At 48.6% G+C, this 21606-nt stretch overlaps 1 protein-coding gene across 1 annotated transcript in view; it reads right to left on the minus strand.

Moving 5' to 3' along the window:
- Positions 1-21606, minus strand: part of NINL (ninein like) — a 321722-nt gene that overhangs the window by 3841 nt on the left and 296275 nt on the right. The window contains exon 27 of the mRNA XM_075339423.1: positions 16996-17208. Within this exon, the coding sequence (XP_075195538.1) occupies positions 16996-17208 (213 nt within the window). The remainder of the gene's footprint in view (positions 1-16995; positions 17209-21606) is intronic.

Here is a 21606-nt window from a genome sequence, read left to right on the forward strand (position 1 = left end):
CATTGTGGGAAATATGTCGATTTGTCTTACATAATTCAGGTTTCAGATCATATGCATGACACAGATATAAAGGTGGCTGCCATTGCCTGTTTCTCCACACCTTGCCTGGAATGCAAGGAATGTCCAGATGAAAGAAGATACCATATAAGGGAAGACCCCTGGTCAAGCTGGAAATCACAGACCAAACCATCAGCATGGATGCACCAGATGACGTCCCTCCCATCGTCATGGTTTCGTCCACTGGAGTCAGACCTGCCCATCAACAGCAACACGGATCTCCCCATTGGCTAGCCCATGAACTGTCCCACTAAATATGCATATCTGAACTTGTGTACGCCCCTGGCCTATATCAAGAGGACGCACGAGTCTCTCTGTCTGTTTGGTGCCATTTTCTACTGTGACCAAGAAGAGATTACACATCCGACTGTGTCTGGTGTGGATTCTTTTATGCATGCACTTGGCCCATATCAATTCGGCCAGGCAGTAGGCAACTAGTGATCTCTGGTTATGAGTTCACCTTAACACTATTGGCTCCCAACGTGGCGCCAATAGACGGAGACACCTGAAATCCTGATGAACCGGCAACTGGAATGGCATGACGTGCTGGACACCCCAGGAAACTGATCACTTCCGAACGAGAGTACGGTAGGTCTGCTGATTTTTCATAATCTGTAGTCTTCCCGTGGTCTCGGTGGGGTGTGTGGCACTGATTGCCTGACTGTGTCCGGTTTGTTGGGGTATCTGTTGACGGGCAGACGGGTCTCACGGCTATTGGCCATATTAATCTCGGAAGAACCGTCACATATTCAGTTGCCTGCTGCCTGTTGTGTATTTGTGAAGAGAGCATGTGGGTTTGTGAGTTCTGTTAGTTGTCGCCTGTGATATGGTTTGTGGTTCTAGTGGAAACTTAAGTAGTTAATACGGTTTGGTACAAGACCTAGAGATATAGGGCAGGTTTTAATTGGTCAGGTTAGGCACGTGTTTTTCACGGGCTCTCAAATTTGTTGATATGGTAAAGGATATTGTCTGTGGTATAGTATACGGTTGTCGCCTGTGGTACAGTTTATGGCTCTGTAAGGAAATACGTGGGACTGCTGGTACGTGGTAATCTTGGGGCCTAGCGCAGTGTAGCGTGGAATGGCTGGTACGGATACCATTGGGGCATAGCGTTTAAGTTGCGCATTGTGGCTGGTACGTGGTAGTCTTGGGGCCTAACGCTGGACGTGAAATGGCTGGTACGGATACCATTGGGGCTTAGCGCAAGCTTGGGTGATATAATTGGTATGAGGTGTCTTGGGGTCTAGAAAAAGCGCTGGACGTGAATCGGCTGGTACGGGCACCTTGTAGCCAGGGGTGACACCATTGGTGTCTTTATGAATTATGGACCATGTAGAAACTGGGCAGGGACACCGTGACGAGGCGCCTGCTGCAGACTTTACAAAACTTTACTTAGTGTTCAAGTTGTGTGTCAGTTGTGAGTCATCTCCTCCTGTGTTTGTTTGTTGGTTTTGTTGGTGTTGTTTATCTTGAGAGAAAGATGGAAAAATTGGTGAAGCGGTGTCTAGTTGTGTCGGAAAGATCCGGATGAGTGGACTGTGTTGAGATGTGGGGACTCTAGGCCGCAATCCTGTGATAAACCATGTGCTAGTCATGGAGGCAGACATTTTAGGTAAGATTTTAAAATGGTGGATGAAGCACATGGCTGAATGGAGTAGTACATACTTAGACAGAAAAATTAGTGTTTTTAACTGTAGTTGGACCAGGACTGTGGATATGTAAATCTGTGTGTATATGTATAGAGTATGGAATATAGGCAGGAAGGATAATTGGTTAAACTTGTAAGTTTAGCAGAAGTAAAATCAGTTTCTCCCTTCCCCCTCTCATGTGGTTCAACCGCCCTTATACAAAGAAGCCATGTGCTATTCTGGCAGTGGCCATTTTGTTAGTAAATCTGTATGGAGCCCTCCAGTGCAGCTGACAAAACTGCTCTCACTGAATAACATGAAGTGTTAGTAAATGTTTATAGCACTAAAAGATGGAATATTGTATGATTGGGTGGTTGTGGAAGACACTTAATATAGATCCAGGGTGCAGGTTGGATTGAGTCAGGACAGTCACAAGGAGCAATATCTTATTAAATTAATAAGCAATAAAAGAATAAGAAAAACCTTAAAATAAACGTACCTTTGCGGCAGATGTCATGATAAATAATACATATTCCAATTACGAATATGGCGAATAATCCTGAGAGTTGAATGTTTTAAAAAAAAAAAAAAAAAAAAAAAAAAAAAAAAAATCCAACAGAAGGAGAGAGATATCACTCGTGTCCAGGCAAAATGAACTGTGCTTTTGGGGGAAGTAGCAATTTTTAGAAAAAAAAAAAAACAAAACCTGTGGGGCAGGTTTTTCATCTCACCTTCGATCTATTGTGAGTCAGCTAAGAAGAAAAAAAAAAAAAAAACCCAACAGGCCAAACATGGGGGGTTTATCCTGCATTTAATTCATTGCAAATTATATTGGAAAAAGGTTATTGACAGTAGTTTTTTATTTTACTAATTTTATCCCAAAGAAATAAAAGTTAACTGTGGACATGTTTAGATTCATTGATAGCTTTTCAAGCATAGAGGTCTGTTGGATAATCTCCTCAATGATTCAAAAATGAACGCCCCTACATCCAATATCCAGAGGTTGTGCTACGTTATTATAGTTAATAATAATAATAATAATATAATAATAATTTATTAATATATTTATTAATAATTACAATAATTTGTTTTAAGGAATGTGGATTATTTATGGAATTCTGTGTTTTATATTTAATGTATTGAATAATCTGCTTTCTTTGCAGTGCAGATTTCTGTGGTTTAAGCAAAGGTTATAAAAACCATTGAAAGGGTTTTCCATTATTAAGTTACAGATAAAAACAATATTTCTGCTGTTCCCGATTAGGTACAATCTATACAATGTGACTTTTATACCTAAATGTAGAGCTCCGGGGCCACACACTTTTTGAATCTAATTATGTTTTGGATAATAGATTCAAAAAGGGGGGGAAAGATGATGTGGAAAGTCACACATATTATTTAAGGTTTTAATTTGTTCATCGATTGGGTTTTTCTATTAAGTTGTCTTTATATTTTTATCTGTAAGGAGGATACAGCAGACACACATATATCTCATGATTGCTCTGATGTAACAAGAATTGTCAGGTTTTGAACATGTCTCAGATGAGGCCATTGCTAATGCAGATTTTGAGTTTTTCCGTAGATGGATCCAGATACCAAGATGCTGGTTGATTCTGCACTGGATATGCTGAGGTTACGCAACATGAGGTATTAAAAATCAAACCACTCCTCTCTCATCGAAATAGGAGAATGAGATGAAGATTTGCGATCACTGTGGTTCGTAGAGCGGAAAGGGGTAAGATAGTCAAAATGTGGAGTGTGACGTCATAAATCTATAAAGACCGTAGAGAGTGTATATGAGCCCAGGTGGAGGCGCTCTCCTGTTATCAAAAGAGCCGGTGACTGATGGAGCAGGCAACAAAGAAGCAGTGAATGGGCCTAGAGTTGAGAGTCCTTATACAAAGCAGACCAGTACCTCGGTGGCTCCTGTCACGTCCTCCGTGACATTGGTCACTCCTTGTGTTCTTAAATCCTTACAGGAACAAGCGATTCAGCAAGGAACGGAGTGTGAGACGCAGGGAGCCAGTGACTGAGGAAGGTCTGTGGATAAAGGGCGGTAAGCTTTCTCTGCCATGAGCGCTCTACTCAATAATGGCCCAGGTAACCCATGTGACAAAGGTGTTGGGATGGACAAGATCTGGGCGGCACCACTGCTCAGTACCCAGGTGGCCAGACACATCCAGTCTTGTAAGACGTGTGCCTATTAAGGTAGAAAAAACTGTAAAGACCTCGTAGCAACACCCCCCTCATCCGCTCTACTGCTCCGGTGATTGCAGATTAGTCATATACATCTACCATGAGTAGGTTTATATGAGTTTTGTGCGTGTTGAGTGAATTTCTTTTCAGGTCTGCTCTGAAACATATCCAGTGTGGAAAGCGTTACTGCTGAAAAACTCATAGTGCTGGTGGTATGTAAAGATGGAGTTCCTAAAAAGCGGTAAAAGTACATATTCTATAGCAGAGGTCACTATAGAGGTCAGTACCTGGGGATGCCCCTGATGAACCCGTCTGCCGTTGTGAAGAGAGGGGAGAAACGCGTTGCGCTTCTTTCATGCTAAGTGTCTGACAAATATGTGTTTATTTTATTAGCCTGAGTGTGAATTGTACAGGGAGAGTCTGTGATTGGACGAGATCTCCTCATGACTCTACCTGGCCTTATTATTATTATATTGATACAGTGGGTACATGTTATACATGTGAGATATTTAATTTCTTTTAGGGTTTGGTTCTTGAATTTGCTGTATCATATTGATTTAAGCTACAAACAGCTATGTAAATACAGAGTGTGAATATTTAATCTTTGGGAATGAATTGGATATATATAACTGCATATTGACGCCTCTTTATCCCCGGTATCTCACGGTTTCTATATTTCCCTCACTGACATTAGCAACACGTATTAGCTTAGCAGTGTAGGGATAGGGAGGGTGAGCCGTCGGTGAGCGGGGGCGCCAATTCGCCTTATAGGGTGCCGACCTCCGCTGCGAGGTAGGGAGAGTTTTAGGGCTATTGCCCCAATCCCTGCCCCCTCCTTTATTGGAATATTTATTTGTGTCTATAGGTAGATGTTGTTTGGAATTTTAATGATTATAACATAAACATGTAACGATCCACAAGATAATGGTGGATGCTGCAAATCATGTAACAAATGTTCGTTTTCCTTAATAATTCAATCTTTATATAAGGTATTTTTGGTTTAGTACCTAGAACGTGATTATATTTCTCACACATACTGCAGATACAGTGTGATATCCTGACCAGTGATGTATGAGCCGTATACAACTGCCTATATAGTGTGTTAAACATGTGTATCCTCCAATTCCAGATCCTAAATCAGTGTCAGGAGCACGTGGTCTCCAGCCCGGAGACTGGGTGATCCTAAAAAGACAAGTCAGAATGATCCCTGAGTCAGAATCAGGTGGACCGATCCAGCTTATCCCAACCACAGCAACTTCCATGAAGCTTGAGGGAAAACCCATCTGGAGACAGCAGCCGCTGTAAAGAGTCCATCGTACCAGCAGAATGAGGGTCACAACACACATAGTGCTGGATTATCTCATATAGAACTTTATGGAGAATTTCTAGATTGGGGATGATACATGGGAAATAACCATAAGGGAACAATGGGTACAGGAATATTGCACAAATAAGGGCTCATGGTGGGAAAGACATTATCTGACCTGAACCGATCAATTATTTTAAGGGTTTAAGTGACTTAAGGATAACATACACTTATAGGTAACTGGTATTGTTTTATTTGTTGGTATTTGAAGCCGTAAAAGTGCTACTCTGTGTTACTGAAGGTAATCGGATCCATGTGTAAGGGAAATCTTGTTAAAGGCCTCCTGGTGGTAGATTATAGACCAGAGACAAGAAGAGATCCATTAGTGTTGTGATACAATCAGGTATATTCGGGTAGAAAAGTCTCGAAGACGCGGACAGCACTCGGATATTGACTGAGAATCAGCCTTTCAGAAACAGTAACGCTAAAAGCTGCAGCATAACAGTAAGAAGCTTATTCTTACAATTGCCTTACTCTTTCTAATCGATTAATCTCGAAATCTGAGTGAGCTCGTCAGCATTAAATAGTCTGTTCTAGTTACCTGTGCCTCTGTGAACTGTGTGTGCGGGATGTGATCAACTCTCTGATCAGCAGTCTGTACCAGCGGGGGCAAAAGCTTAGTATTGCTTGTATAGTGGATAGCAAAACGAAAAAAAGGTTGCAGTTAAAGCATTAGAGCTGATGTGTTAGAGGACCATGGTAGGGTCAGAAGGTTAATAAAGTATTTAGGGGGGACTGTTGAGGAGAGCCATAAAATGAAATACTTAATTAACCTCTGGACATAGAGCATTGTGGGAAATATGTCGATTTGTCTTACATAATTCAGGTTTCAGATCATATGCATGACACAGATATAAAGGTGGCTGCCATTGCCTGTTTCTCCACACCTTGCCTGGAATGCAAGGAATGTCCAGATGAAAGAAGATACCATATAAGGGAAGACCCCTGGTCAAGCTGGAAATCACAGACCAAACCATCAGCATGGATGCACCAGATGACGTCCCTCCCATCGTCATGGTTTCGTCCACTGGAGTCAGACCTGCCCATCAACAGCAACACGGATCTCCCCATTGGCTAGCCCATGAACTGTCCCACTAAATATGCATATCTGAACTTGTGTACGCCCCTGGCCTATATCAAGAGGACGCACGAGTCTCTCTGTCTGTTTGGTGCCATTTTCTACTGTGACCAAGAAGAGATTACACATCCGACTGTGTCTGGTGTGGATTCTTTTATGCATGCACTTGGCCCATATCAATTCGGCCAGGCAGTAGGCAACTAGTGATCTCTGGTTATGAGTTCACCTTAACAGTACAATACTAATGTTATCTTTAAATAGGGCTTAAGGAGACCTTTCAGAATCAGTAACTTATAACTCTACCATATCCTGTTATTTTGTTGTAAGCCTCGTAGAATTCAGTGTGACCTAGTAACTAGTAAAGTATATGTAAATACAAACTGCATATTCACTGCTCCCACCTCTCAGTGCTAGTATCAGTGATAGTAAATATGAACTGAGTTTGCACACCATACTCGCTCCCACCTCTCAGATAGTGAATGCACGAAGAGGTGGGGGAGAGCAGTGAATATGAAGAAGGGAATTTTGTTTACTTACCGTAAATTCCTTTTCTTCTAGCTCCTATTGGGAGACCCAGACAATTGGGTGTATAGCTACTGCCTCCGGAGGCCACACAAAGTATTACACTTTAAAAAGTGTAACCCCTCCCCTCTGCCTATACACCCTCCCGTGCATCACGGGCCCATCAGTTTTGGTGCCAAAGCAGGAAGGAGGAACTTATAAATTGGTCTAAGGTAAAATCAATCCGAAGGATGTTCGGAGAACTGAAACCATGAACCAACAGAACAATTCAACATGAACAACATGTGTACACAAAAGAACAACAGCCCGAAGGGAACAGGGGCGGGTGCTGGGTCTCCCAATAGGAGCTAGAAGAAAAGGAATTTACGGTAAGTAAACAAAATTCCCTTCTTCTTTGTCGCTCCATTGGGAGACCCAGACAATTGGGACGTCCAAAAGCAGTCCCTGGGTGGGTAAAAGAATACCTCGATAAAAAGAGCCGAAACAACGGCCCCCTCTTACAGGTGGGCAACCGCCGCCTGAAGGACTCGCCTACCTAGGCTGGCATCTGCCGAAGCATAGGCATGCACCTGATAGTGTTTTGTGAAAGTGTGCAAACTCGACCAGGTAGCCGCCTGACACACCTGCTGAGCCGTAGCCTGGTGTCGCAATGCCCAGGACGCACCCACGGCTCTGGTAGAATGGGCTTTCAGCCCTGAAGGAATCGGAAGCCCAGAAGAACGGTAGGCTTCAAAAATCGGTTCCTTGATCCACCGAGCCAAGGTTGACTTGGAAGCCTGCGAACCCTTACGCTGGCCAGCGACAAGGACAAAGAGCGCATCAGAGCGGCGCAGTGGCGCCGTGCGAGACACGTAGATCCGGAGTGCTCTCACTAGATCTAACAAATGCAAATCCTTTTCACATTGGTGAATTGGATGAGGGCAAAATGAAGGTAAGGAGACATCCTGATTGAGATGAAAAGGGGACACCACCTTAGGGAGAAAGTCCGGGACCGGACGTAGAACCACCTTATCCTGGTGAAATACCAGGAAGGGGGCTTTGCATGACAGTGCTGCCAGCTCCGACACTCTACGGAGTGAAGTAACCACCACTAGAAATGCCACCTTCTGCGAAAGGCGTGATAGAGAGACATCCCGCAGCGGCTCAAAAGGTGGTTTTTGAAGAGCCCGTAGAACCATGTTGAGATCCCAGGGTTCCAGCGGACGCTTGTAAGGTGGGACTATGTGGCAAACTCCCTGCAGGAACGTGCGGACCTGCGGAAGCCTGGCTAGACGCTTTTGAAAAAATACGGAGAGCGCCGATACTTGGCCCTTGAGAGAGCCGAGAGACAAACCCTTGTCCAATCCAGATTGAAGGAAGGAAAGAAACCTGGGTAAGGCAAACGGCCAGGGGATAAACCCCCTCTCAGAGCACCAGGCTAAGAAGATCCTCCAAGTTCTGTGATAAATCTTGGCTGACGTTGGTTTCCTGGCCTGTCTCATAGTGGCAATGACATCTTGAGACAACCCTGAGGACGCTAAGAGCCAGGACTCAATGGCCACACAGTCAGGTTGAGGGCCGCAGAATTCAGATGGAAAAATGGCCCTTGAGATAGCAAGTCTGGTCGGTCTGGGAGCGCCCACGGTTGCCCCACCGTGAGATGCCACAGATCCGGGTACCACGACCGCCTCGGCCAATCTGGAGCGACGAGGATGGCGCGGCGGCAGTCGGACCTGATCTTGCGCAACACTCTGGGCAGCATTGCCAGAGGAGGGAATACATAAGGCAGTTGAAACTGCGACCAATCCTGAACTAAGGCGTCCGCCGCCAGAGCTCTGTGGTCCTGAGACGGTGCCATGAATGCCGGGACCTTGTTGTTGTGCCGAGACGCCATGAGATCGACGTCCGGCGTTCCCCAGCGGCCACAGATCTCTTGAAACACGTCCGGGTGGAGAGACCATTCCCCCGCGTCCATGCCCTGGCGACTGAGGAAGTCTGCTTCCCAGTTTTCTACGCCCGGAATGTGAACCGCGGAGATGGTGGAGGCTGTGGCCTCTGCCCACAGCAGAATCCGCCGGACTTCTTGGAAGGCTTGACGACTGCGAGTGCCGCCCTGGTGGTTGATGTACGCAACCGCCGTGGCGTTGTCCGACTGTATGCGGATCTGCCTGCCCTCGAGCCACCGATGGAACGCCTTGAGAGCTAGATACACTGCCCTTATCTCCAGAACATTGATCTGAAGGGAGGACTCTGTCGGAGTCCAGGTTCCCTGAGCCTTGTGGTGGAGAAAAACTGCTCCCCATCCTGACAGGCTCGCGTCCGTCGTGACCACAGCCCAGGATGGGGGCAGAAAGGATTTTCCCTTCGACAGAGAAGTGGGGAGAAGCCACCACTGAAGAGAGGTCTTGGCTTCCAGAGACAGAGAGACGTTCCTGTCTAAGGACGTCGGCCTCTTGTCCCATTTGCGGAGAATGTCCCATTGGAGTGGACGCAGATGAAATTGCGCAAAAGGAACTGCCTCCATTGCTGCCACCATCTTCCCCAAGAAGTGCATGAGGCGCCTCAAGGGGTGCGACTGGACCTGAAGAAGGGATTGCACCCCTGTCTGCAGCGACCGCTGTTTGTCCAGCGGCAGCTTGACCATCGCTGAGAGAGTATGAAACTCCATCCCGAGGTACGTCAGTGACTGGGTCGGAGACAATTTTGACTTTGGAAAATTGATGATCCACCCGAACCTCTGGAGAGTCTCCAGAGCAACGGTCAGACTGTGTTGACAAGCCACCCGTGAGGGCGCCTTGACTAGGAGATCGTCTAGGTAAGGGATCACCGAGTGGCCCTGAGAGTGTAGGATCGCTACGACAGATGCCATGACCTTGGTGAAGACCCGAGGGGCTGTCGCCAGGCCGAAAGGCAGTGCCACAAACTGAAGGTGTTCGTCCCCAATGGCGAAACGCAGGAAGCGTTGATGCTCTTGCGCGATCGGCACATGGAGATAGGCATCTTTGATGTCGATTGATGCTAGGAAGTCTCCTTGGGACATCGAAGCGATGACAGATTGGAGGGATTCCATGCGAAACCGCCTGGTTTTCACATGTCTGTTGAGCAATTTGAGGTCCAAAACGGGACGGAATGAGCCGTCCTTTTTTGGCACCACGAACAGATTGGAGTAAAAACCGCGACCACGTTCCTGAAGGGGAACAGGGATCACCACTCCTTCTGTTTTCAGAGTGTCCACCGCCTGAAAAAGCGCTACGGTCCGCTCGGGGGGCGGAGATGTTCTGAAAAAACGAGTCGGAGGACGAGAGCTGAACTCTATCCTGTAACCGTGAGACAGAATGTCTCTCACCCATCGGTCTTGGACATATGGCCACCAGGCGTCGCAAAAGCGGGAGAGCCTGCCACCGACCGAGGATGCGGTTTGGGGCGGCCGAAAGTCATGAGGAGGCCGCCTTGGAGACGGTGCCTCCGGCTGTCTTTGGAGGACGTGACTTAGACCGCCATGCAGAAGAGTTCCTCTGGCTCTTCTGTGGCCTGTTGGACGAGGAGGATTGGGATCTGGCTGAGGGCCGAAAGGACCGAAACCTCGCTTGAACTTTCCGTTGCTGAGGTCTATTTGGTTTGGGTTGGGGTAAGGACGAGTCCTTTCCCTTGGATTGCTTAATAATTTCATCCAATCGCTCGCCAAACAGACGGTCGCCAGAAAAAGGCAAACCGGTCAAGAACTTTTTGGAAGCAGCGTCTGCCTTCCATTCACGTAGCCACATGGCCCTGCGGACTGCCACAGAATTGGCAGATGCTACCCCTGTACGGCTAGCCGAGTCCAGGACAGCATTCATGGCGTAGGATGCAAATACTGACGCCTGAGAAGTCAAAGATGTTACTTGTGGCGCAGCGGTACGGGTGACCGCATTAATCTCAGACAGACAAGCTGAGATAGCCTGGAGTGCCCACACTGCTGCAAAGGCTGGGGCAAAAGACGCGCCTATGGCTTCATAGATGGATTTCAGTAGCAGCTCTATCTGCCTGTCCGTGGCATCCTTGAGCGATGCACCGTCAGCCACTGCTACTACGGATCTAGCCGCCAGTCTAGAGACTGGAGGGTCCACCTTGGGACACTGAGCCCAACCCTTAACCACGTCAGCGGGGAAGGGGTAACGTGTGTCATTAAGGCGTTTAGTAAAGCGCTTGTCCGGGAAAGCCCTGTGCTTCTGGACAGCATCTCTAAAGTTAGAGTGATCGAAGAAAGCACTCCGGGTACGTTTAGGAAACCTAAACTGGTGTTTCTCCTGTTGTGAAGCCGAATCCTCTGTAGGCGGAGTTGGGGGAGAAAGATCTAGCACCTGGTTGATGGACGCTATAAGGTCATTTACTATGGCGTCCCCTTCAGGTGTATCAAGATTGAGAGCAACGTCAGGGTCAGAGTCCTGAGCTGCGACCTCCGCCTCCTCCTCTAGAGAATCCTCAAGCTGAGACCCCGAACAGCGTGATGAGGACGGGGAAGATTCTAAGCGAGCCCGCTTAGCTGGTCTGGAACTGCGGTCCGTGCCGGAGTCCTGCACGTAAAAACTAGGGGCCACACCAGGAGCACGCTTAGTCGCAGACCGAGAGGGGCCTGGGGGTGATCCCGCAGTGCCCGGGGCCTGTGTAAGGGCCGGTCTGGACTGCAAAACCTCTAGAAACTTAGCAGACCATTTATCCATAGACTGAGCCATGGAATGTGAAAGCGACTCAGAGAGTTTGTCGGCTAAAACAGCAAACTCTGTCCCTGCCATCTGGACAGGGGGGGCCGGCGGTTCTACCTGTGCCGAGGGACCCCCTAGTGCCTCAGGCTCCGGCTGAGTGAGTGTCACAGGGGCCGAGCATTGCACACAATGAGGGTAGGTGGAACCTGCAGGTAGCATAGCCGCACAAGAGGTACAGGTAGCAAAATAACCCTGTGCCTTGGCCCCCTTGCTCCTTGTGAACGACATGCTGTTGTCCCCCAGGAGCGTGATCACTGAGGGTATATAGCCACAAGAGATACACTGCCCTCAACAGTACAGCTGAACCGGAAAAGTATACAAATATAATGTATCTATATACAGGTCAGCGCCCTAGGGGGACCAGCACCGGTAACCGGTGTGGCTTACCAACCGCTCCAGTGGTGTGTGGCCACCAGATTCCCTGCCTCGGGTCTCCCAGAGCTGAGTCAGACGTCCTCCACCGGCAGAATGTGCAAAAACATGGCTGTCGGCGTTCACAGGGGAGGAGGGAGCCGGGGGCGTACTTACAAAAAGTGCGGGAATCTGGTGCCCCATAGGGATTAGTGAGGGGGGAGGAGAACAGCTATGTGTGCTCCAGCCCTCACTGTCGGCGTCAGACCGACCATCCCGCCCTTGTCCCTGACTGGCAGGCCCGGGGGCGGGAGTTTAATGTACTAGGCCGCAAAAGCCGGGGACTAAAGTAAAAAACCGCGGCCGGCAAGCAGGCATTGTTGGCGCGGTAGTCCCGGACAAAAATCAACACTGCAGGCGCTGCAGCGTCTGAGGCCCAGGTGCTCCATGCACCGTCCCAAAGGGGACACAGAGTACCTGTAGTTGCAGGGCCTTGTCCCTGACGATACTCAGTCTCCTGTCCGGCAGATACCACCAGGGGCTGCGGAGGGAGCCCGGTCCCAGTGCCTGGATGACCGGTTAGGATCCCACTTCACCCAGAGCCCCTAAGGGATGGGGAAGGAAAACGGCATGTGGCTCCTGCCTATGTACCCGCAATGGGTACCTCAACCTTAACAGCACCGCCGACTCAGTGGGGTGAGAAGGGAGCATGCCGGGAGCCCTGTTAGGGGCCCTCTTCCATCCGAAATAGTCAGCAGCTGCTGCTGACTAAATGTGGAGCATTGTGTGAATGTCAGCCTCCTTCAACACAAAGCATAAAACTGATGGGCCCGTGATGCACGGGAGGGTGTATAGGCAGAGGGGAGGGGTTACACTTTTTAAAGTGTAATACTTTGTGTGGCCTCCGGAGGCAGTAGCTATACACCCAATTGTCTGGGTCTCCCAATGGAGCGACAAAGAAAACTGTATTTATATACACTTTACTTATATGCATCAGACACTGAATTCTTCAGAGCTTACAGCAGGATAACAGGATAAGGTAGAGCTATAAATCCTGAAAGGTCTCCTTAAGCCCTTATTTAAAGATAACTACAACAAAATCCCCTCTTAGATTCTTTTTAAATGTGAAGTAATCCAAGCAGAAGTTTCCGCAAGGAGGGGTTTAAAAAGCTTTAGTGGCGAATACCTGGGTCCAAAACTATGCTAAATTCATTACACCTTATTCACATATTCATGATTCATACAGGTTTTTTGTGGACCCATTCATTAGAATTGGCAAACTTGGCCCACAAATCGGACCAGTGCAGGACATGACTCTGTTGGATGGACATGTTAAAAGAGCTAGAGAATAGAATTGATGTGCGTGTTCTATTAAAAAAAAAGAAAAAAAAAAAAGAGTCAGCACAAAATGAATGTGTGAATAATGGCAAAGTGGAACTATATACTGTACTAGAAGGTGGCCCGATTCTACGCATCGGGTATTCTAGAATTTACGTATTGTGTAGTTCATGTATGATTTTTGTTATATATATAGATGTTGTTGTGTGTAGTTACCAAGTGTTTGTGTAGGGCGCTGTACATGTTCTGAGTGTCGCGGGGGGTGAGAGCGGTGTTGTATGTGTGTTGCGTGTGTTGCGTTGTTTGTGAAGCGCTGTGTGTCTGTAGCGTTGTGTGTGTGTGTGTGTTGTGCGGTTTGTGTGGGTGTGGTGTGTTTTGGGGGGAGGTATGTTTTGAGCAATGTGTGTGTTGTGCAGTATGTGCGTATATTTGTGTGTGCAGCGTTGTCTGTGTGTGTGGGTGTCTGTGTAGGGCGTTGTTTGTGATTCCTAGTGTGTGTGTGTTGTGCAGTGCGCGTGTGTGTGTGTGTTGGGGGGAGGTGTGCACCTCCCATCGTGCTCCATCCCCCATGCTGCGCACCCCCCATCGTGCTGCATCCCCCATGCTGCGCACTCCCAAACGTGCTCCATCCGCCATGCTGCGCACTCCCAAACGTGGTCCATCCGCCATGCTGCGCACTCCCAAACGTGCTCCATCCGCCATACTGCGCACTCCCCATCGTGCTGCATCCCCCATGCTGCGCACTCCCAAACGTGCTCCATCCGCCATGCTGCGCACTCCCCATCGTGCTCTATCCGCCATGCTGCACACTCCCAAACGTGCTCCATCCGCCATGCTGCGCACTCCCAAACGTGGTCCATCCGCCATGCTGCGCACTCCCAAACGTGCTCCATCCGCCATGCTGCGCACTCCCAAACGTGCTCCATCCGCCATACTGCGCACTCCCCATCGTGCACCATCCGGCATGCTGCGCACTCCCAAACGTGCTCCATCCGCCATGCTGCGCACTCCCAAACGTGCTCCATCCGCCATGCTGCGCACTTCCAAACGTGCTCCATCCGCCATGCTGCGCACTCCCAAACGTGCTCCATCCGCCATGCTGCGCGCTCCCAAACGTGGTCCATCCGCCATGCTGCGCACTCCCAAACGTGCTCCATCCGCCATGCTGCGCACTCCGAAACGTGCTCCATCCGCCATACTGCGCACTCCCAAACGTGCTCCATCCGCCATACTGCGCACTCCCCATCGTGCTCTATCCGCCATGCTGCACACTCCCAAACGTGCTCCATCCGCCATGCTGCGCACTCCCAAACGTGCTCCATCCGCCATGCTGCGCACCCCCTATCATGCTCCATCCGCCATGCTGCGCACTCCCAAACGTGCTCCACCCGCCATGCTGCGCACTCCCAAACGTGCTCCATCCGCCATGCTGCGCACTCCCAAACGTGCTCCATCCGCCATGCTGCGCACTCCCAAACGTGGTCCATCCGCCATGCTGCGCACTCCCAAACGTGCTCCATCCGCCATGCTGCGCACTCCCAAACGTGCTCCATCCGCCATACTGCGCACTCCCCATCGTGCACCATCCGGCATGCTGCGCACTCCCAAACGTGCTCCATCCGCCATGCTGCGCACTCCCAAACGTGCTCCATCCGCCATGCTGCGCACTTCCAAACGTGCTCCATCCGCCATGCTGCGCACTCCCAAACGTGCTCCATCCGCCATGCTGCGCGCTCCCAAACGTGGTCCATCCGCCATGCTGCGCACTCCCAAACGTGCTCCATCCGTCATGCTGCGCACTCCGAAACGTGCTCCATCCGCCATACTGCGCACTCCCAAACGTGCTCCATCCGCCATACTGCGCACTCCCCATCGTGCACCATCCGGCATGCTGCGCACTCCCAAACATGCTCCATCCGTCATGCTGCGCACTCCCAAACGTGCTCCATCCGTCATGCTGCGCACTCCCAAACGTGCTCCATCCGCCATGCTGCGCACTCCCAAACGTGCTCCATCCGCCATGCTGCGCACCCCCCATCATGCTCCATCCGCTTAGGAGTGCGCAGCATGCCGGATGGTGCACGATGGGGAGTGCGCAGTATGGCGGATGGAGCACGTTTGGGAGTGCGCAGCATGGCGGATGGAGCACGTTTGGGAGTGCGCAGCATGGCGGATGGACCACGTTTGGGAGTGCGCAGCATGGCGGATGGACCACGTTTGGGAGTGCGCAGCATGGCGGATGGACCACGTTTGGGAGTGCGCAGCATGGGGGATGCAGCACGATGGGGAGTGCGCAGTATGGCGGATGGAGCACGTTTGCTCAGCCTCTCTCCTTCCAGCCTCCCTCAGCATCAGCCCCCCCCTCCCAGCCTTCCCCAAGATCAGCCTCTCTGCTCCCAGCCTCCTCCAGCACGCCGTGCTCCTCTGCCGACACTCACCCACACCCGATCGCATCCACTCACCCACACAACCGATCGCATCCACTCACCCACACAACCGATCGCATCCACTCACACACACAACCGATCGCATCCACTCACACACACAACCGATCGCATCCACTCACACACACACCCGATCGCATACACTCACACACACACCCGATCGCATACACTCACACACACACCCGATCGCATACACTCACACACACACCCGATCGCATACACTCACACACACCCGATCGCATACACTCACACACACAGACACTGACGATATTGCACATACGCGCTGATACTCACAACATCCGGGGATATCACATGCTTCTGGCCATGTGATCCTCCGTCAGGTCCTGGAAGCTCACAGCACAATATCGCCGCCGAGAAGCAAGTGATATCCCAGGATGTTGTGAGTATGTGGATGCGATGTGATGTGTGTATGTGAGTGAGTGTGATCTGATTTGTGTGTGTGTGTGTGTGTGTGCTGTTATGTTATGTATGTTCTGCAGCTGCAGGACCTTGATGTGTGGATGCGATGTGATGTGTGTGTGAGTGTGAGCCGGTGTACACTGGTAACTATGATACACATCGGGTAACTAAGGGACCTTAGTTACCCGATGTGTATAATGGTTACCAGCTTTCACGGCCTCCGTGAAGATCCCAGCATCGCAAGGTTATGTCTGGCGCTGCCGGGATCCTGACGGAGCCGGTGTAGAAGCAAGCGATATCCCAGCATGTTGTGAGTGTGTGGATGTGATGTGTGAGAGTGAGTGTGAGAGTGAGTGTGATCTGATGTGTGTGTACTCACCTGGGAATCGGAGCCCCGTGTCAGTTGGGCCACAGCGAGCGTGCATTGCGTGAGGGGGCGGGGCCTGCAGAGAGCCGGGGCGAGAGGCCAATCCGTGTGGGGGGGCGGGGCCATGGCGAGCCCAGCGGCCAATCAGCTTTGTGTCACCGTAAGGACACAATTTCGGAGCATGACAGACAGACAGACAGATAGACAGACAGACAGACAGACAGACAGACAGACAGACAGACAGAATAAGGCAATTATATATATAGATAGAAGCGGAAGTGTAGAGTCTCGGTTGCTGCGTATACATTATCCCATATGTTGCATTTCGAGTCCATATTTTTCATTTCTCCTACAAGAATTTTCAACAGCTAAAAGTGTCTGGAGACATTTACAGAGTAGATCATGCTAATGTCCCCCAATATTATTATTGAAAGGGTCTAGTTGGGGTGGTCTTCTCAGCAATTTTTATTTAAATAGATAAAGTACGCGGATAATCTCCAGCTATACCTGTTGCATGGCCAGTTGGCAGTTGGTCTGCTCGGCATGAAACCTCATCCTCTCCTGTAGCTGCTGCACTTTTTGCTGTTCTTCTAAGAGCCGGCTGTGTAATTGAGCGAGCTGCTCCTTGGGCACTGCACTGCACACCACCTCCTTCAGCTGTTGGACTTCTCGCATATGCTGAGACTGTGCAAGAGTCATCCTGCTGTTGGTATCCAATAGCTGTATAGGGGCAAGTCAATGAGAATTGTGAGAAGCATATGTACCACTGATTTATACAAAGATTACAGAATACAGGGATTGGAACACAAAGGACATTCTTGCAGTTTCTGCTGAAGGTCATTCATCACAGCTGGGCCTTATTCACACTTTTTTTTAATACGTGAAAATAAAAAATAATGGACAGTATTTGCTCAGCATATCAGATTTTACAAGGAGTAATTTTCCCGTATACATTTATTTTTTTTTATTTTTTTTTCTGAATTCTAGGGTTGGTGCAAACTGATTCACAGGATTTGATCCGGCAGCCAGACCAATCTGTGGTGGTTGTACAGGAGAACCACCCCCTAGCATCCGCGGCTTTCCTTGTGATCAGTTTGCCGGGTGCAACCTTACCATGGCGGAGTGACTTATACAGTGGGTACGGAAAGTTTTCAGACCCCTTTAAATTTTTCACTCCTTTCATTGCAGCCATTTGGTAAATATAAAAAAAAAAAGTTCATTTTTAAGTGTACATTGAGGGGAAAAAAATAACTTGTTTGAATTTACCAAATGGCTGCAATAAAACAAAAAGTGAAAAATTTAAAGGGGTCTGAATACTTTCCGTAATTCACTGTATATGTATCATGCCAGGCCAGAAAATTGCAAGAGGCGCGGATGACGGGATGTAAGAGGTGGTTCTAGGGGCTTCTGTCTGACCGCCCCAGATTTCTGACCTGGCCGCTGGTCTGGATTAAGTGAATCGTTTCTCAACAATTCCTAATATCTTCACCCACCCATTATAATGCTAAACATAGACAGCACATTGATGGCAAATGTGTCCTGTCTGTGATTTTCATAGACTTTTTTTTTTTTTTACACATGGTCTGGAAAACAAAAACAAAAAAACACGTAAAACAGCAACATCAGCTAGTTCTACCCATGAAAAATGGGCGTCTGAACTTGGCCTTATGAATAGATGGAGCAGAGCGCAGTTTCTCTTGCTTTTATGCAACTATATCATTTGGTAGATCTCTCCTTTTTGGTTTTTTTTTTATTAAAGTGATGGATCTGAAGAAAACAAAGATATTTTCCCAAGATGTATATAAAATTATGCAACCAATTTGATATTTGGCCTAAAATAAAGAGGAAAAACTAACAAAAACAGGCCGGTACATGAAAGAATCCAGAACGAATTTCTCATCATCGTGCAAATTACAGCGAAATCCCAGTTCAGATGATAAAGCAATTAATTTCCAGATATAATTGACTATATTTAACTAGAAGGTGGCCCGATTCTAATGCATCGGGTATTCTAAAATTTATTGTGTAGTTACTGTATGATTTTTGTTATATATATATAGATGTTGTCTGTAGTTGCCAAGTATTTGTGTAGTGCGCTGTAAATGTTCTGGGTGTTGTCTGGGTGTGGGGGTGTGAGAGAGCGGTGTTTGTGTGTTGCGTTGTTTGTAGAGCGCTGTGTGTCTGCAGCGTTGTGTGTGTGTGGTGCTGTGTGTTGCGTTGTGTGTGTTGTGTTGTTTGTGGAGCGCTGTGTGTCTGCAGCATTGTGTGTGTGTGTGGTGCTGTATGTGTTGCGCGGTTTGTGTGGGTGTGTGTGTGTGTGTTTTGGGGGGAGGTATGTTTTGTGCAGTGTGTGTGTTGCAGGAGTAGTCCTGGAGGGAGAGGAGTATAATAGTAGGAATAGTCCTGGGGGGAGAGCAGGATAATAGGAGAATTAGTCCTGGGGAGAAAGGAGGATAATAGGAGGAGGAGTCCTGGGGTGAGAAGAGTATAATAGGAGGAGTAGTCCTGGGGGGAGAGGAGGATAATAGGAGTAGTAGTCCTGGGGAGAGAGGAGTATAATAGGAGGAGGAGTCCTGGGGGAGAGAAGGATAATAGGAGGAGTAGTCCTGGAGGTGAGGAGTATAATAGGAGGAGTAGTCCTGGGGGGAGAGGAGGATAATAGGAGTAGTCGTCCTGGGGGTGAGGAGTAGTCCTGGGGGGAGAGAAGAATAATAGGAGGAGTAGTCCTGTAGTCCTGGGGGGAGAGGAGGATAATAGGAGGAGTAGTCCTGTGGGGAGAGCAGGATAATAGGAGAATTAGTCCTGGGAAGAAAGGAGGATAATAGGAGGAGGAGTCCTGGGGTGAGAGGAGTATAATAGAAGTAGTCCTGGGGGAGAGGAGGATAATAGGTGGAGTAATCCTGGGGGGAGAGGAGGATAATAGGAGGAGTAGTCCTGGGGGGAGAGGAGTCTAATAGGAGGAGTATTCCTGGGGAGAAAGGAGGATAATAGGAGGAGTAGTCCTGGGGAGAGAGGAGGATAATAGGTGGAGTAATCCTGGGGGGAGAGGAGGATAATAGGAGGAGTAGTCCTGGGGGGAGAGCAGGATAATAGGAGCAGTAGTCCTGGGGGGAGAGGAGGATAATAGGTGGAGTAGTCCAGGGGTGAGAGGAGGATAATAAGAGGAGGAGTCCTGGGGGGAGAGGAGTATTATAGGAGTAGTAGTCCTGGAGGTGAGGTGTATAATAGGAGGAGTAGTCCTGGAGGTGAGGAGTATAATAGGAGTAGTCCTGGAGGTGAGGAGTATAATAGGAGGAGTAGACCTGGGGGGAGAGGGAGGATAATAGGAGCAGTAGTCCTGGGGAGAAAGGAGGATAATAGGAGGAGTAGTCCTGGGGGGAGAGGAGGATAATAGGAGGTGTAGTCCTGGGGGTAAAGGAGTATAATAGGAGGAGTAGTCCTGGAGTGAAAGGAGGATAATAGGCGAAGTAGTCCTGGAGGTGAGGAGTATAATAGGAGGAGCAGTCCTTGGGGAGAGAGGAGGATAATAGGAGAAGTAGTCCTGGGGAAGGGGAGTATAATAGGAGGAGTAGTCCTGGAGGAGAGGTGTCTGATAGGTGTAGTCGTCCTGGGGGGAGGTGTGTGTGTGTGGGGCGTGGCCGAGCAAGGCAGGTGTGGGGGCGTGGCCGAGCGTGTGGGGCTGGCCGAGCGGGGAGGCGTGGCCGAGCGGGCAACTATGCAAAGCGGTTTCCATAGTTACCTGATGTGTATCATTGTTATCAGCGTACGTGTGCCGGAAGTCGGGGTATGCTAGTAAGCATGGTACAAATCAGGTAAGTATTCAAAGAGACAGTGCTGGGTCACTTGTTGGTCTCCTACTGTGCAGCACGTATCAGCGTGTGACAGCGGGAGACCAACGATCTGAATGGGCAGGGAGCCGGCATACGCTGGTAACCATGCTACACAATATTACCCGATGTGTACCATGGTTACCAGCGTACCCCGCCCCCACGGGAGCCCACACCAGCGTACGCCGGCAACCCCAGCAATGCAAGGGTATGTGTCGGCTGGGTTGCCGGCGTACGCTGGTGTGGGCTCCCGGGGGTACAGCACTCACCTGCGTGCAGGGGGCCAGGGCGAGAGGCCAATCCGTGTGGGGGCAGAGCCTGGGTGAGCGGCCAATCCGTGCGGGTGGGGGCGGAGCCGAGGCGAGCGGCCAATGAGACGCTTGTCACGGTAACGACAGAATTTTGCAGCAAGACAGACAGACACAGACAGACAGAATAAGGCAATTATATATATAGATTTTATCAGCTGAGGCCGAAAAGCAGAAATTTTTAACTAGGAATCATTCCCATTTGATTTTTAATACATACACACAGAGCACATACACACAGCCGCATAAATACCTACAAGGAGCCCATACATTCTAATGTCATTAACCCCATCATGACTGGGCCAATTTCAGGTTTTGCGCTTTAGTTCTTTCCTCTCCTTTTCAGATCCATAAGTTTATCTTTCTGTCCACACAACATAGGAGGTTTTTTTGGTTTTGTTTTGGGGTTTTTTTGCAGGACGAGTTGTACTTTTGAATGACTGCATTCATTTTACCACATAGTGTACAGGAAAATAGAGAAAGTTCTAAATATGGAGAGATTGTGAAAAAAACAATTGTGATATGGTTCTTTGTGAATTGTTTTTACAGCGTAGATTTTCTGGTAAAAATGACCTTGTCATAAAATACCAAATATCCATTTTTATTATTTTTTTTTCATTTTAGTGTTGAAAAAAAAAATTAGATGTGTGCAAAAATAAATTTTGGGTGTGTGTCGCCATTTTTCAAAACCCATAATGTTTTCATTTTTCGGTCGATGGAACTGTCTGAGGGCTTATTTTTGCAAGGCGAGACAACATTTATTGATATCATGGCCAGATAGATATGACGTTCTGATTACTTGTTACTGCATTTTTTATGGTATTGCAGAGACCAAAAAAACAATTTTGGCATTCGGGTTAAATTTTATATTTTGATAGATTGGACTTTTGTGAACTCAGCAATAAAATGTGTATGGTTTCATTCTCATCTTTATTTTTAATGTGGTAAAAGGGGGGTGATTTGAACTTATGGGGTTTATTTTT

Source organism: Anomaloglossus baeobatrachus, chromosome 3, assembly GCF_048569485.1.
Source record: "Anomaloglossus baeobatrachus isolate aAnoBae1 chromosome 3, aAnoBae1.hap1, whole genome shotgun sequence".
NCBI classification, from domain to species: domain Eukaryota; kingdom Metazoa; phylum Chordata; class Amphibia; order Anura; family Aromobatidae; genus Anomaloglossus; species Anomaloglossus baeobatrachus.